The sequence below is a fragment of the Wasmannia auropunctata genome, unplaced genomic scaffold, assembly GCF_000956235.1.
Source record: "Wasmannia auropunctata unplaced genomic scaffold, wasmannia.A_1.0 LD336028.1, whole genome shotgun sequence".
Taxonomy (NCBI): domain Eukaryota; kingdom Metazoa; phylum Arthropoda; class Insecta; order Hymenoptera; family Formicidae; genus Wasmannia; species Wasmannia auropunctata.
Window position 1 is genome coordinate 432,912 of NW_012026862.1, and position 16,772 is coordinate 449,683.

At 46.2% G+C, this 16,772-nt stretch overlaps 2 protein-coding genes across 4 annotated transcripts in view; one reads left to right on the forward strand and one right to left on the reverse strand.

Annotated features, from left to right (window-relative positions):
* LOC105452597 (venom serine protease 34-like) overlaps positions 1-14,334 on the reverse strand; it is a 77,623-nt gene extending 63,289 nt beyond the window's left edge. Inside the window, exon 1 of the mRNA XM_011693870.1 lies at positions 13,844-14,334. The gene's annotated coding sequence lies outside the window, so the exon portion shown is untranslated. The remainder of the gene's footprint in view (positions 1-13,843) is intronic.
* Positions 1-16,772, forward strand: part of LOC105452594 (microtubule-actin cross-linking factor 1) — a 108,249-nt gene that overhangs the window by 51,838 nt on the left and 39,639 nt on the right. For 2 of the 3 annotated variants that reach the window (XM_011693863.1, XM_011693865.1), the window contains exons 6-15: positions 3,608-3,887; positions 4,674-5,124; positions 5,219-5,476; positions 5,934-6,507; positions 6,905-7,375; positions 7,487-8,692; positions 8,781-8,864; positions 10,061-10,282; positions 15,845-15,960; positions 16,169-16,766. In XM_011693863.1, coding sequence (XP_011692165.1) covers positions 3,608-3,887; positions 4,674-5,124; positions 5,219-5,476; positions 5,934-6,507; positions 6,905-7,375; positions 7,487-8,692; positions 8,781-8,864; positions 10,061-10,282; positions 15,845-15,960; positions 16,169-16,766 — 4,260 coding nt within the window. The remainder of the gene's footprint in view (positions 1-3,607; positions 3,888-4,673; positions 5,125-5,218; positions 5,477-5,933; positions 6,508-6,904; positions 7,376-7,486; positions 8,693-8,780; positions 8,865-10,060; positions 10,283-15,844; positions 15,961-16,168; positions 16,767-16,772) is intronic. The other variant, XM_011693862.1, reaches the window with a different exon arrangement.

The window sequence follows — 16,772 nt, forward strand, 5'->3', positions numbered from 1 at the left end:
GGGGAAGGGAAGGAAGAGGGCGATACGCACGTGTGTGTCGCGATACGCGGCCTCGTCGATCCACGAAAATGTCGCTGTATCGGTTCAGCAAGGGGGGCAGGCTGTTCGTGCAAGGCACGAGGGAGGACGACGATCGTGATGGCGTTTCACCGAGCCCAACGGGATCGCGGTCCGCCGACGATCTGCGAGCTATATACACGAAACGCCGATTGTCGACCGAGGTCTTAGGTATAGTAAATCGAAATCGCGGAGATGGCGGAGGGAAAGGATTCGCTCTGACGTTTCGCGCCGTACGTTTAGACGAGGAGAGAGACGACGCCTCGGGGTCGCCTAGGAGAGAGTCCGGGGCCGGCTTTGACGGGTTTGCACGAGGTAGAGAAGTTTGACAGGCCGACTGCCAAGGAGGAGGCGCGACGACTAATTTCGCGAGTACTAATTATCAATTAGCTCGAAAATTAAGAGGGGAAGATCGTAATCGCGATCCTCGGTTAATTGGTCTTTACGGGGACAATGAGAAATTGCGAAACGTGTCTCCCACGTCTCCACGTAACGTACGATTCACCTTTCTATCTATCTCTCTCTCGGAGATAAGAAACGTAATCAAACAGTCTTATATAATGAAATATGTAGTTCATGACCTAAGAAATTCGCAGTAATTATGCGCCGCCGCGCCGCGATTTTGAGTTGCAATAGCGCACGCCGGTATCGCGCCATAGCATCGACGCACAGCGTGCGCAAGCGGAGAGGTTCTCTCGCGAGTGTTTCTCCGCGGCGCCGCCGGTTGTCCTTTCTCAGCGAGGTATAATAAACTGTTGCGTCACCGTGAGACTTAAAGAGACTCTACCACCTCGCGCGTATACTAAATTCAGTTGCAGTTTGCCGTGTTTCTGCAAAGTTAAATGGCTAATGTTTCCTTGTTAGTAGTTGAAGACACGCGTGTACAGACAGTGTCTCGCGTCTTTTGTCGAGAAAACGGCAATTATAAACGTAAGACGTTCGCAGCGAGGCTGTCGACGGTATTATTTTCGAACTAACGCGTCGTCAGGCGAATCCTTTTCCAAGCTCGATCAAGTGGGATCCGTTGCTCCGATCAACGGTTCCCTTGCTCGATCGACGTTTCCTCCTATCGCCCGCTCGCGCTGCTCAGGTTCGTCGATCGAGTCGACGAAAACGTCGAGACGCGGCGAGAACGGCACGAAGCGCATCGTCACTCGCATCGTCCGCAAGACCACGACTTTGACGCGCGGCGAGGAGCGTAGCGTTGCCGAGGACCTCACGAAACGCGCCCAGCCTAGGTACCTGCAGGACGCTAGCTCGACGACGACCGTAACCCGGCACGTTCCAGCGAAACCGAAAACTGTGCGGGTAAGCGCTTCTGTGCGCGGAAAATTGCATTCCGAACAATCTCGTCGCTTGTACGTATATATATTAAAAAGCGCGCTGGCTTTGCTGAAGAAGACTGCGACAATTGACAGCTCGAGCTGTATATCGTCCGAGAGTATCTGCGAAGATTGACGGAGCATTTAGTGTATGCGTTCACAGCTGAGAATAAGCCGAGCGTGACGTTTCAAGCGGCGGAGAGATTTGCGTTGAAACTCACCGTGGAAGCGTTCAAGTTAAACGCTCATCCGAAAGAAGCGCTCTCTCTCTTTCTCTTCCGTCACAACGGGATGCATCGTCTTAATTAGGATTAGAGCGGATGCAAGAGAGATACGCTCGCCTTCGGTCTCTCGCAAGTCTACGCGGCTCTCTGTTACCGTTCCACTTAATCCGCTATTTCGCCCCCTACAATTAACCCGCGAAGGAGATAGTATTTTTCCCGTGTCGCCCAAGCAGCGGGTTCTGTCAAGCCAGCGGCACGACGAAGAATGAAACTCGGCGAAAAAAAAAGCGGTTTCTACTTATTTGTCGATGCTCACTTTCGACGTTACTCAATCGTGTGACGGACGAAGTTTGCCAAATGTTCTCAAGACTGCAGAACCGCGTCATGTGTATCGCCGACAATGTTTGTTGGACTCGCTGAGCGCGCTTTCGGTATTTCGCCCTCGGTATTCCGTAAATCAAATCGCGCGACGATCGATCGATTTATTTATTTGCCGGCGACATCCCTTCTGGCTCTGGCAACCTGTTGCTGCAGAATTGCGTAGGCTGGGGGGGGGGGGGGGAAACAGATGGCACGACCGGGACGAGCGCGCGCAGCCCATCCGAATACCTATCGCGCGTATCTCGCGCGCGAGCGCGAGAAAACGCGCGAGATGACCCGAATACTAATGCCGGCTTTTATCAGTGCCAATGGCAACGATCTCAAACGGTCGCGATCTCGATTTAAGCGTCGGGTGCCAATGTCAAGTCCGCGCGCTGCAAGTGGCATAATTTGTCTCTATTATTTCACTACTTGAGCGAGTTTGGTAGCCAGCCAGGCACGATGAAGTGCTTTCATCGTTGAACATCTAGGAGAGAAGTGTGAAGTGCTTCACACAAATATCGCGGAGCTGCGAGAATCATTTCCTGCATTAATTACGAGAAACTTGAGATATCTTGAAATTTTACAAGAAAAATACGAATAAAACATAATACGATTGAAAATATGTAGGGAGAACAAAATTTATCGGAATTTGCGATATATACTTTTAAACGGAAGAGGTTTGCGTGGTGCTATTATTAAAACGGCGCATCATTCTCCTGAATGATTTTATTCATAGCTGAAGAGCCACCGCTATAGATACAATTTTATCAGTTGATATTTTTACGTACGTTAAAGTGGTAAGCAAAACGACTTTAGTTCAATGAACTTGACGTAAACGTAACAAACGCGTTAGGTAACAACGGCACATAATTTCCGATAATCTGAGCGTATGTAAGCCGGAAAATACAGGAAGATCTTTTACTGGCGCGATATAGTAACATATATATTTACGCGAGATAAGATAAACTGTTCAACTGTGACGTGAGAGAACTCGATTTCTTATCCTAATATAGAAAAGAAAACACATTTACGCGAGGCAGCTGTTTTTTTAGGATTATTCTGTTAATGGTCAACACAAATCTTTACATTACCGAATCGAAACTAGTGCGAGTACCGATAACGCCGATAAGAGATTGAAAAGAAGAATGAAGGATAAAAAAGATTAAAAGTGTAGTAATACTACTCGAAGTATTACTTCAAAATCGATTCCATGACCAATGCTCCCTCGGCGCCGGTCGCTAAGTAAAATGTCAATAGTTCTTGAAAGGTTGCTGCTTTCAGTTTCCATTAACGTTCAGTCAAGAAAATAGAACTGTGGAAGGTTGCAAATACATAACGCAATTACATAACGCGCACAATTTTATGCTTGATAATTTTAATTCAAACCGGTATACATGTTAGCTTTCGAATTTAGCTGCAAATGCTCATCGAGCGTGTTACTAATTAAAGGTTTTAAAGACTGCTATTCTTCGAGAACATCGAGCGATTATCTCGGCTATTTGCTGCAACAGCGAAGTCGTGAAATGACACATCGAAGGGCGGACCAAAATCTACTTTCTATATCTGTATATTTTTAAGAAAATTTTATTGTGCATTTTATTAAAAAAAATCTAATTTTTATTCTTCCGTCTGTTTTTCTAGATATCGGACATAGTGGTCGGTCAGGAACCGAACGTGACGGCGCGCGAGGCTCTTCTGCGATGGGCCCGACGATCGACCGCTCGATATCCCGGTGTACGGGTGACCGACTTCACCTGTTCCTGGAGGGACGGTCTGGCTTTCAGCGCTCTTCTCCACAGGAACCGGCCGGATCTGGTCGACTGGAGAACCGCGCGTGCAAGCCAGCCGCGAGAGCGGCTCGATCGGGTCTTCTTCGTCGCCGAGCGCGAGTACGGAGTTACGAGGCTTCTCGATCCAGAAGGTAACGACCGATTATCGTGTCAATCAAGCGTACCGCACCGAAATGCCGCCCTAATTGTCACTGAAACCGGTTGGCCGGACGACTGGCCTTTGTCCCCCGATCGCGATTTGTACACTTCGTTTTTCTGTAAATTTTGAAGCAGAAGAATACTGTAATATATGTGTGTATGTGTATGTGTGTTTGTGTCACATACTTTTTTTTTATCGTCGCGTTATCTCGCGCCGCTCTTGCGGTTTCATCTTACAAAGACCGCCTTTCACGGGCACACAGCCCTACCTGGATTTCTCTCGGTTTATGTATGCCCGGTGCGTGATGTACAGTTCCCGCGGGTTCTAGCGTGGTGGCGGCGCGCGTTCTTTCTGGTCACGGTTACCTGACCAGAATCGCTTCCGGTCTCGGTTCGTACACCGTAACGTCGCGCCATCGGTAGTCGTCGTAATTATGCTTTCTATACTCGCATCTTGCAGCTATCTGACATTGGTATCAGGTTGCGAGGAAAAGCGAAACGTATCCGCAGATGCTATCATAAAAAAAAAAATATCAATAATTCAATATGACTTGCGACAGATTTCTTCAGTAGGAATGGATGAATAACATCCGGAGTTTTAATCTTCCAAGCTATCATTGGTTTATTAGAATTGATAACAAAATCACTCTCGTTTTTAAGATATCACTAGAAAATGGAACATCTAGAAATTTAGTGATTAGTAAATAATTTATAACCAGAAGTAATTTATTATATTCGCATACGTCGCGTGACTTACGCAAGAATTCTCGTGTATCTAGATGTTGATACCCCCGAACCGGACGAGAAGTCCTTGATAACGTACATCTCTTCGCTGTACGACGTGTTCCCGGAGCCGCCGGCCATACATCCTCTGTACGACGCCGAGGCGCAAAGACGGTCCGCGGAGTATCGCGAACTCGCGAGCTCGCTTCACATGTGGATCCGCGAGAAGACGGCCCTCATGCAGGAGCGATCCTTCCCGCCGACCCTGATCGAGATGAAGAAACTGGCGGCGGATAGTACGAAGTTCAAGAACGAGGAGGTGCCGCCGCGGTACAGGGACAAGCAGAGATTGACGTACATCTTCCGGGACCTGCAAAAGTACTTCGAAGCGGTGGGCGAAGTGGACATGGAGCCGGAATTGCATATTGATATCATCGAGAAGAACTGGAATCGCTTGATAATGCTGCATCAGGAGCGCGAGCAGGCTATTATAGACGAAATTAAACGGTGAGTTTGTTTGTTAGATGAAATATGTATATTAACGCGCACGCACGTATGTGCATATATAGGCATTTCTGACTATGTCTTTGTACATTGACAGACTCGAGCGGCTGCAACGACTCGCCGAGAAAGTGCATCGCGAGATGAAAGCAACCGACAACAGATTGGTGGAGCTCAAGAGGCGTGTGGAGGACGAGGCGCGCCGGCTCGATCGCGTTCATCCTTTGGAGGCGAAACACGCGTATGACCTGCTGGAACAGGATATACGCAGCACGGAGATCCAGATTCAGAATATATTCACCGATGTGCACACCCTTACGGAGGGTAGATACAGTCAGGCCCTCGAGCTTCACAAGAGGTAAAATTGTTGATTTTTATCCTTCGAATTATTTAATTATAATGAACTAAAAATTCATACGCTCGGAATATCGATACGCGATTAAGAATCGTCCGCGTGTGACGGCGGTGCGTGTTCTGTTTCTCGAATGCATAATTAACATTGTTTCTTCTCTCGTAATCTTCGCTAATGAGCGAAGTATTAGCGCGCTTTCCATCGCCACGGCGTGGCAGCTTTCGAAAATCAAGTTATGCACGTATCGTGTTCAGCGACTTTCCAAATATCTCGGAACATGCGTGACCATCTTGTTAAGCAAGACGAGATTGCTTTTATTTCCAAGTTTAACGCAGATCGATATATCTTCAATTTAACTAATTAGCTAATGTTTGTTAGTGCAATATTAGAGAACGTCTTGAGACAAAATAATAAGAATTAACATGACAGTTGTTGAGACGAAACGTGTGTCTATTTGTTTCAGAGTGCAAAAGTTGCATCAACGATGGGTCGAACTGCGATCTCTCCTGCAAAAGTGTCTGGAACGACCGCTCTCTACGGTTTCCTTCCCCGTGGAGGAGCGAGTTGTCACGAAACACCGCACTACCGTCCACGAAACACGATTGGTTGATACCAATCCACACTTCCGCGCGTTGCACGACTGCATAGACTGGTGCAAGAGCAAATTGAAGCATCTGCAAGAAGCTGATTACGGTTCGGACTTGCCCAGCGTGCAAAATGAATTGGATGTACATCACCGCGAGCACAAGAACATCGATCAATTCCAAAGCAAGGTCGACAAGTGCGTGCAAGCGAAGAACAATTTCCATGGCGAAGAATTCACGTTGTACAGCCAGCACCTCAGCACTCTGCAGAAGCTCTACGCCGAGCTTCTTGCCGTGTCGAACAAGAGGCTTTCCGATTTGGACACCCTGCACGATTTCATACAATCGGCCACTGGCGAGTTGGTTTGGTTGAACGCCAAGGAGGAGACAGAAGTTACGCGCGATTGGAGCGACAAAAACCTCAATGTGCAGAGCATCGAGCAATATTACGAGGTTTGTTATTATTGAGCAGCTCTGTTTTTTTTTTAGAATAGAAGTGATGAAAGTCCACCTTTGTGCGACTCGTAAGATCTATAAACTGCTGTATAATGTAATTTGATCTGCGCTATCTTTATCAATATGTAATATATAGCTCCTGTATTGTTGAATTGAATTAATAAATTAGAAATTTCTTTTTTGTGAAGCAAACGTATGGATCTGGTATAGAGGTAAAATATTCCACGAAAATGCTCATACTTTTTATTCTGATTTAACGTTTAATTTTGTTTTAGATATTACTTAATATTTCAATTTTTAGTTATAAATTTATATATTCATAGATTTCATTTTTTAATATAAATGTTAATTCAATATTCTACGTAAGTAACAATATTTTATTATCCATTTGCAGTCTTTGATGAGCGATTTGGAGAAACGCGAGATACAATTTTCGGCAGTGCAAGATCGCGGTGAGGCGCTGGTTCTTCAGCATCATCCCGCGGCGAAAACAATCGAAGCTTACATGTCCGCGATGCAAACTCAGTGGGCCTGGCTACTGCAACTCACTCTCTGCCTTGAAGTGCATCTGAGACACGCCGCGCAAAACCAGCAATTCTTCAAAGACATTCATCAGGCCGAACAGTGGATCTCCAAACGGGACGAAACGCTGAATACCATTTACTCGCAATCCGATTTCTCACTGGACGAGGGAGAGCGGCTTTTGAAGGGTATGCAAGAGTTGCGCGAGGAGCTTAATAATTATGGCGATCATGTACAGAGACTCGTGGAGAGGGCAAAGGACGTCATCCCCATGAAGCAACGCAAGCAACCTGTCACGCGACCGTTACAGGTCACTTGCATCTGTACCTACAAACAAGTCAATGTAAGTATTTCTGAATGGGGAGGTGGAATATACACCGCATTTAAATATTATACATATATATATATATATATATATATATATATATATTCCTTATCTATTTCGTCTGTGTAGATGTCCATCGAGAAAGGAGAGCAGTGCACGCTGTATGATAATTCCGGCAGAGTTAAGTGGCGCGTCAAGAACACGCAGGGAGTGGAATCTCCTGTGCCGGGTGTCTGCTTCGCGCTGCAACCTCCCGATAAGGAAGCGTTGGATGCCGCGGAAAGATTGAGACGACAGTATGACAGAAGTGTCGCTCTCTGGCAACGCAAACAATTGAGACTAAGACAAAACATGATATTCGCGACCATCAAGGTGGTCAAGGGTTGGGACCTGCCGCAATTCTTGGCGATGGGACAGGATCAACGTACCGCTATCAGAAAAGCGCTGAACGAAGACGCGGATAAATTGCTGTCCGAGGGAGATCCGACGGATCCGCAGCTCAGGAGATTGAAGCGAGAGATGGCGGATGTCAATCGGCTGTTCGACGATTTCGAGAAGCGCGCCAGAGCCGAGGAGGAATCGAAGAACGCCGGGCGTATTTTCAACGAGCAAGCGTCTTCGCTTCAGCAGGCGCTCGACGAAGCCGAGCGAATACTGAACGTGCGCATAGCCGCGCCCCTACCTCGAGACCTCGACAGCCTGGAACACCTCGTGTTGCAGCACAAAGACTACGAGCAGAATCTGCAACGCTACGCGCCGGAAGTGGAACAGATGCAACAGACGTTCCGCGGAATCACCCTGAAGACCCCGGCGATGCGGAACAAACTCGATAATATCATGAGCAAATGGAATCATCTGTGGAATCTGAGCAGCTTGTACGTCGAGCGCCTGAAGTGCGTCGAGATCGTGCTGTCTAGCCTCGAGGAAAATACGGCGGCCATTTCCGAGTTTGAGATCAAGCTAGCCTCCTTCGGCGAGCTGCCATCGGACGTGAAGGGCCTGCAGAGCGTGCTGGAGGATCTGATGGTTCTTCAGAACGCTATCGCGCAGCAACAAGTGTCGGTGGATCAACTGAACGAGGACGCGCACAACGCCCGGCGTCTTGTGGAGAAATCGAGACCGAATCATCGGGGCCCGCACGGCGACATGGACAGACTGGACGCTGAGGTCAACAAACTGAACGCGCGATGGACGAACGTCTGCGGACAGCTAGTCGACAGGCTGCGCAGCGCCGAGACAGCTTACGGATTGGCGCAGCAGTATCAGAACTCGTATCAGAACGAGGTGGACTTCGTCGATGAGTCGTACGTCAAATTGGAGGTGGAGAACGCGAAGGTAGCGTGAACGTTTCTCGTATTGTCTCTCTCTTTTACGTGTTGTCAATAAGATCGTTAAAAGTCACAAATTATTTATTCGGATTCAGAACCTGTTGAGCCAGGTGTTGGATCGCACGCCGGCAATCGAGGCGGTGAATCTCACGGGCGGCAGACTGATCCGTGAAGGAAAGGTGAGGAAATGTGGATCGTAATGTATAGTTCGGTGCCTAGTAAGCCTCATAGGTAGCCTTAGCTTACGGTGTGAATGCCTGCATGAATGGAGTTCTGCGTGTGTCTTACATACATACAGGTGTCATCACAGTCTATTTGTACGCGCCTCGAGATTTTTCAGAGATCATGCGCGCGACGAATCTTTTTTTTCCCCTTTATTTAGCGCTTTCGTCGGAGCGGCCGCTTTTTCTGGAGTATCGAGCGAGCCAGTCACAAGACGCACCGAGACGCGTTTTTTTCTTTATCTGCTGTGTATAAAACATGAAACGTTCTTTTACAGTCGAATTTCTGCTGCTGTCCTTTTTCCACCGTCTTCTCGATGTCATGTCAAATTTTCTAGCGGTGAAATTCTCTATTTGCGTCCGGGCCCCGTGCCATTAAAACGGCACAAACCATCTTAACCGCCATTCATTAAGTAAATATACTCACTTATGTAACGCAGCAGGAGACGATACGATCTACTAGCAGCGCGCATTTGTAATATCACTTGGCCTTTCTCTCCTTTTTTAACTTTATAACAGCAACCCTGTTAACACAGTTACATCAGAAGCACGGTTGAATGAGCTGCACGACCTCGTTTAGCGGCGACTTAGTAGCCGATTTTTTTTGTAAAGATCTAGATATCGCATATCTCGCTTAAGCGCTTAACACGATACAATTGATATTTCCCCCGAAATGCTGGAAATAGCAGATAACCCAGTGAGGTATAGCATGCGCAGCGCAGCGAGATGGAGCCTGACCGATTAATACATTAGGGAAGTTTGCGAAGGTACACGTAATGAGTACTCATAATTACATTTTGGCACGAATTAGGCATATTTCTCTACCATTATTAATTCTAGCGCGATTTCATTGATCGCTGCTTGTCCTGGTGACGCGACTACCGTAGTAGTACCCGAAATTATTCCAAACGCGTTCAGATTAACGTATTACACGCGCCACGGGAGTAACCGGCAGCTACCATTAACGCACCCGTTTACCGGAAGTTACCACATTGGGTTGTCGAAAAGATCGCACAAATTAAGCAAGCCGCGCGCGGCGGTTTTAACGCCCGCGTCTCTCGCTGTCGCTTTCGGAATCGCTAACGGTAATTGTGCCGCACACACACCGCCGATCTAATTGCACTAACCATAACGGACTAACCGGAAACCCCTAGATCTACGGACAAAGGCTCCGAGCGTTCAAAGAACAATTGGAAGATATCTGCCCGTCGTTGGACGCATCGGTGAAGAGGCCGCGGCGAGATTCCGTTATTACAGTCGATAATGTTGCGCGCGATCTAGATACCTTGAACCGAAGATACACGACCCTCGTGAATCTGCTCGAGGAGCGAGTCAGGCAGCTGGCGCTACTACATCCTGAGGACACTTCCTTACAGGTGAGTTTTTCATTTTTCTATTCTTTTCGCGATCGAGATCGACTCTCTGAGAGTTAGGCTGTATAATGTGTTTCTGCGACAGAGAATCTTGGATTCATCGGTAGAAAGGAAGGAAAAATAACGAGTCCTCAACATGTTTGATATTTTTTTTTATAGAAATTGCCATTCGTCATGTCTCGGCGTAGAATATAAAGTATAAATCGTTCATTGGAGTTGTTTTTCAAGAGGGTTTTCCGAGAGGAGTTTTTCTATCGCTAATTGAGCAACCGAGGTCGACTTGAAGGGCCGTAGGCGAAGTGGGCTGCCGGATATTTTAGATTAGGTTTAACCTTCGCCACGTGTGCGCCGTGTCGAAACGTGAACGGAATTAATATTGAACCAACGGCAAGGCCTGCAATTTGCATTGCCGATGGGCGTCGAGTATCCGCGAAGTGGATCCGCTATTACATCCTCGATCCGTAACAACTTCTACGTTCGGCGAACGGCTCGTCGCGCGATAACGAATTAGAACTATTTCTAATCACGCGAAGGTGATTTATTACGTCAAAGTCGTTCGGCGCGCATCGATCCTCGCGGTGAGAGAGAACGTTAACTTCCGTACATGAAAAGAACGATTTTGCTGAAAGGTTTTGCTGATTACAGATCTGAAAATTCATGTTGGACTATCAAAATAATTTTGCCGAAAAGTCAAACTGACTAGAATATTAAAACGTTTTACAGCAATGCTTATCATTTTTTTAATTTTTAACAAAATTATTTTCGTATTTAAATTTTTTTGACCTTCCAAAATCGTTCTTTCCGTACAGTAAAAAAATGATAACGACATTAACATTGGATATTATACAACGGACGTTTTTTTATTATATTACGCGTACACAAGTAAAACATTCTTTAAATAAAATTTTGGGTCAAATATGAGGTAAATACATGCAGAGATAAATGTGAAAGTAGAAGTGCTCTCGGTTTTCAATATGCTCCTCGAAGGTAGTGCTTGCGACAGTCGGGTCGGGACAAATCGATTGAAAGGCACGCGTGGCCTTTTTTTTGACACGAAACGAGAGAGGCGTATCCTCCGAGAAAATGACTCGATCGAGATTCCTCGGCCTCGGGGCAAACGGGCGTACGTGACATAAGCTGAAATTAATGAGCGGCGATGAACGAGCGCTCTCATGTCGAGAATCCGTATGTGTGTGCCCACATCTCCCGCAGGTATAATTATATATTCCGAATGACGACGACATCAGAAATAGCGACTATTTTTCTCGGTATTATTACGCGTTTCGCCAGCCATAACGCGTAATATATACGCCGGAAGGCGTGCGAATACATTCTTTTTTTGTTCCTTTTTTTAATTGTGCAATCGCCGGTTCGCGTGCGCTCACGCCGTCGTCAAGCTCGCGCGCTATCACGTTCGTCACGCCGATACCTCGAGGTCACTTACTTCCTCGGTCGTGATCGAGCGAAACAGCCGCTTTTGACACGCGACCGACTTTCGCCTCCGATTAAACGGCGGCTTTTCATCTTTCCCGCTCATCGTGACGGTCTCGTGCGAGGATCGATAGGACCGCCGCGATGTGATGTCGGTGCGAAGAATGAAATAGCAGTGGCGCGTTTACACCTGTTGAGACCCCCCCATTGTGCCAATTTAAGGTGAAAAATGAGAACGAATGCACGTCCGTTATATTAAACGCGTTTAATTTAATTACGTATATTTTAATTAATTTCACCGTGATTCTTGAACAGCTCGCGCGAGTTCGCTTTAACGGTATCTTCTCGGTGTCTTCCCGTCGCTTTATTTCAATGAACGTCTCGCTTTGCCAATTAAAATCCTCAATTTGAATTTACGGTAAAGAGATCAGAAATGTGCGCGGTATTTTACGAATAAATTTCAAATTTCTGCTGCGACGCGAGCGTCAGTCAAGATTAATCGGAGAGGCAGGACCGTCAGTCTTCAGTAATATCTATAATTCTTAACGCATCGTCGCGAAATAAGCATCGCAATGTATTTACGACTCCGATCCGTGTGTGACAAGAAATATTAAACGAGCTACGACCGAGTCGCATCGAGCTATTGCCGAAAAACGTGAAATAGGCTTGCCCTCGAAAGTGAAATGAAGGCGAAGTCAAGATTTACGCAATCGGAATTAACGACGGTCGTCCATAACGCGGACTCGTGGAACCGAGCGATACTCGATTTTCTGTGACTCACTCGAGAGAGAGACAGAGAGAGCCCCGGGCTCCTAGAGCGGCATGAACGAAGTGCCAGTTGTGCGCCCACGCTTAGACGCGCCACTGGACCGGGATGTGCGTCGGCGCCGCCACTCGCGTCTCCTCCGAGGGCCGGCGACGTCGTCGCGAGAGGGAGAGACGAGCCGCCGCAGTGAGGGACCGTCGGTCGCGCAGCTGACCGTCTGCCCGACGAGAGAGCATGCTCGCCGGTCGCGTAAACCGATTAGATACCTCGTCGTCGTGAGCGCGATAGGAACGCGAGAGCGTTTTCGCTCCGACGTGCCCCGATGAGCGATCACGATGATCGTGCGAAAGGTACAGAGAAGGGACGCGGTGCAGTCGCGAAGGGATACACCGGGCGTCGCGTGCGCTCCGGAAACGGAATGCATCGATATATCCGTTCGGTGAAATCGGATACCGGCGATTTCGAACGTGTCGAGAAGCGAGTGATAAATTGAGACGAGAGGTTGATTATGAATTAATTTTGTTGCCGGAGCGAGACGTGCGCCTGGATGACGCCCATGGGATGTCGATCGAGTCACATGTTTGCAGCAACAATTCGTTGTGCTGGAAACTGCCCGTCGATTTTGACACTTTCGCGGATTAATATAAGAATACCACAGGAATGGAGGGATAAAGTTCTTAATTTCGGTCTTTGTTATTTGATGTATTCGAAAGTTTTAAAATTGATGTAAATGTGACGAGGTTTTGGAGGTTGTTAGTTAACATATGCCAAAACGAGACATAATCGTGACTTGGAATGTTTCTGTGGTCCTCAAAAGAATGACGGATCAGCTGCAGATTCTCTGCAATTCTAATATTACGTGTCACATCCCGTTTACAATACTTTGGGTACATCTGGCGATACTTTTTGCGGTATCATTTCCGTTAAAAATAATCGAAAAACTACTTGCCAAATTACTTAGCTCGAGCGTGAGTTCGAATAAATGAATGTCTCGTGGTCGGTGTTTGTTGTTACCGTGAATATCTGTCTACTTTATTGCTGACACTCACATTCATGAACTCACATTCATGAACTTTATTGCCGACGTCTATATTCGCTCTCGGATTTTATCGCGGAATGCAAATGTATATACGTTTAAATTAGTAAAATAAATCACTGGAGTAATAAATTTTTACATTTTCGCGGCATATATTACAAATTTAATGCTGATGTTTTCGTTTTTATCGAAATTAAGCGAAAAATACTTAAAGTTAATTTTTATACGTTTTTATGTGTTATATTAATTTTTACGTATACAGAATGCAACGTTCGCCAAACTTTCATTAGCGTTCGACTCGTTTCGTTTCTGATTAGCCTTATCGGCTCACCGTTCTGCGACGCGATTACGCTGCTCCGACAAGGTAAACCATCACATCGTCCACTCGTATTTCTTATCGATAGCGCGATTTTATTGGAAATCGATTTTCGCGATCAGAAACAAGAATGCGGACGCACACTTGGATTACGCACGTTGCACTGCCGACTGCATTGTCATTTTTCCCGGGGCAGCTCGTCGTTTGAAAACTCGCCGGACCAGCGTACCTAATAGCAGATTCTTATTTTAACGCGTGCACAGAGTGACCCAGAAACTGATCGAAATACTCGAGTGAGAAAAGAGAGAAGACAGAGCGGTCTTGTAGATCGAATAAAATTTCTTTGTATCCAAAATTTTTTTTTACTCGTTTGTTTCAAAATGCTTTTAATCTTCAGTTCCTTGAAATTCAAAGATTATATTCACATTCTGAAGATAAAACGACCGTCATTCTTTATTTGATTTCCGTTTATCGCAACATCGTAAATGCTTTTAAGTGACTCTGCTTTTACGTGTATATGCATGCATCATGATCAAACGGCGACGAAATTGTCTGACAGTTAAGACGCAACGCCTGAAATATACCGTGTGTATATACTGTCTGGCCAAGTTGAACGACTTCCCGATTACTTTTTGAATAAACAACACGTGACAACGAAAGCAAGTAAATTAATTTTTCATCAATATAATCGTGCAACCGGTACAATAAACGATCAATTGTTCGAAGGTCAGCGATCACATTAATCAAATATATTTCCTTTGGTCGATAGATTTACGATGCAGTTAAATCGAGTTGTGCTTCATGGTCACTTTTAATACACATTTCTCGTGTTCTTGTTAATTTTATTTTTATTTATATGAATTGCTTTATTTGTATAATATGAATTAATGCTGTTAACGTCAGAAAGCTGGAGATATTTTGTCGATGAATTCGGGAGACGCATTCATACAGATTGCTGTAAATCAATTTTTTTATTTTAGCAATTTTGACGATAATTTAATCTCCTTCAATTTATCCGCAGCGGCGGCGACTTCTTAAAATTCTTTCAAGATTTTAAAGTCAATTCGGTTTATGTCAAATATTTTTACAGATATTCGCGTCCTGTGTTCAATATTGGACGTAGCTGCTTGATTATTATGCATTGAATTAAAATTTATGTATGCATATAAATTTTACGTAATGTTTTCGCGTAATTGAATTATGTCTCATCGAGATTTCAAGGTCCTCCGACTTGTTCTTCATTTCGCATCGAGTTGCACAAACATGTTCTTTCATGTTTTCTCGAGTTCATGAGTTGACAATGAGAAAGCCATCTGTCTTCGCGATGACATAAGCAGGTGACGTAGATCCACGGACACCTACAACTGCTAGGCAAGACCGGTGTATTCACGTTCGAAATTACGCGTTTTGGTATGCGTGATACCTCTTGGAATTAGGTAATTAAAGGCAAGGCGTGCGTCGCGCGGAATAAAATTTTGCGTAAGAGTGGTGCGCGCTCGGCGCGTGCGTGAGCAATGCTATATTTAAGAATCGTCTCGGCTGAAAGATTGCGGCGCGGCACGTGGTCCAATTATACGCTGGTCTCGCCGCATGTAAACTTATGCACCGCCGCTGACTCATTTAAATGCATGCAAGAAATCCGTGGACGATTACAGCGTGGCTGACGGCGGTCGTTAATTGGCTTTAGGAATCGAAGATCGACAGATTGACCCAGATGTACCCAGTGTCTTCAGAAAAAACAATATTTTACGTAAACTGCTTTCATGAATAGATTCAATTACCAAGAATTAAATTTTGCCTTAAAAGTTTGATTTAAAATAGGAAATTTTATATTGAAAGTTATTGTTCTTTTATCATTTATTGGTTTTTATTGGAAAACAATTGAAACTGCAGATTTTTTAAAGTAACTTGAATTTTGAATATACCATATTCAATGTAGAAACAAATATATAGCAAACATACGTAAAGCGCATAATTAGATATGTTTCCTGCAAGTCGCAAAATGTTTACTTTCAGCGTGTTCTTCAAGAACAAAGGCCACTGCGGACGTTCCGCACAGAGTTCAACATATATGAAAGCACTACTAGCGAGGAGCGTTACACATCCACAACCACACATTACACCCAGTCGCAGTGAGTATGACTTGCGTTAGAAGTTGCAAGTACTGGCTATTCGCACAATTGAAAAGTACCCTTATCCGCTACATAGTACTCCACGATAGGTGCTTATTCTCCAATCACCTTAGATCCGTATTAAAATGGATCTTTATGCTTCCTTACGCGATAAACGCGCGGTGCGTTTCGATCCGACGTTCACGCCTCTCGATGGCTCTTGCCGCAGATATACCTCCGAGAGGCATGAGTCCACCGAGACGACTTTCTCAAGTGAGACCTCGAAGCGAAGTTACGGCGCGGAGCAGACCGCGTATCGTCCTAATGGCGAGACCACCAGTCCGGTTCAACCCGTCGACACCGGTGGTACCTTGCTCAAGCGCTCGCACGAGAGCGGTGCGACGAGTTCCAGCAGGCGGCATCAGCAGCAGCACGAGTTTTCGTCCGTCGACGGCGGACTTAGTAGCGAGCTTAGGGATCTTAGAAGGGTACCGCGGATCGACGACGGGGGTGTTATCGGGGCGGAGAATGTGATTGACGTTAGGGGTATCGTAGATCCGAGCACCGGCGAGGTCCTGACCGTGGGCGAGGCGATTCGGCTCAGGATCCTCGACGTTAGGAACGGTAGGATAGTGACGTCGAGCGACGGCAGGACGAGCGTGTCGATCGAGGAGGCCGCGCGCGGCGGTGTCATCGATGCGGCGCTGGCCGATCGGCTGTTAGGTCCATGCGGGGTGAACGAGGAGGGTCGTCGGGTGTCCCTGCTCGAGGCGATCCAACGGGAGCTCTGCGACGCCGAGCGGGCCGACATCGCAGACCGAGTTAAGGTAACG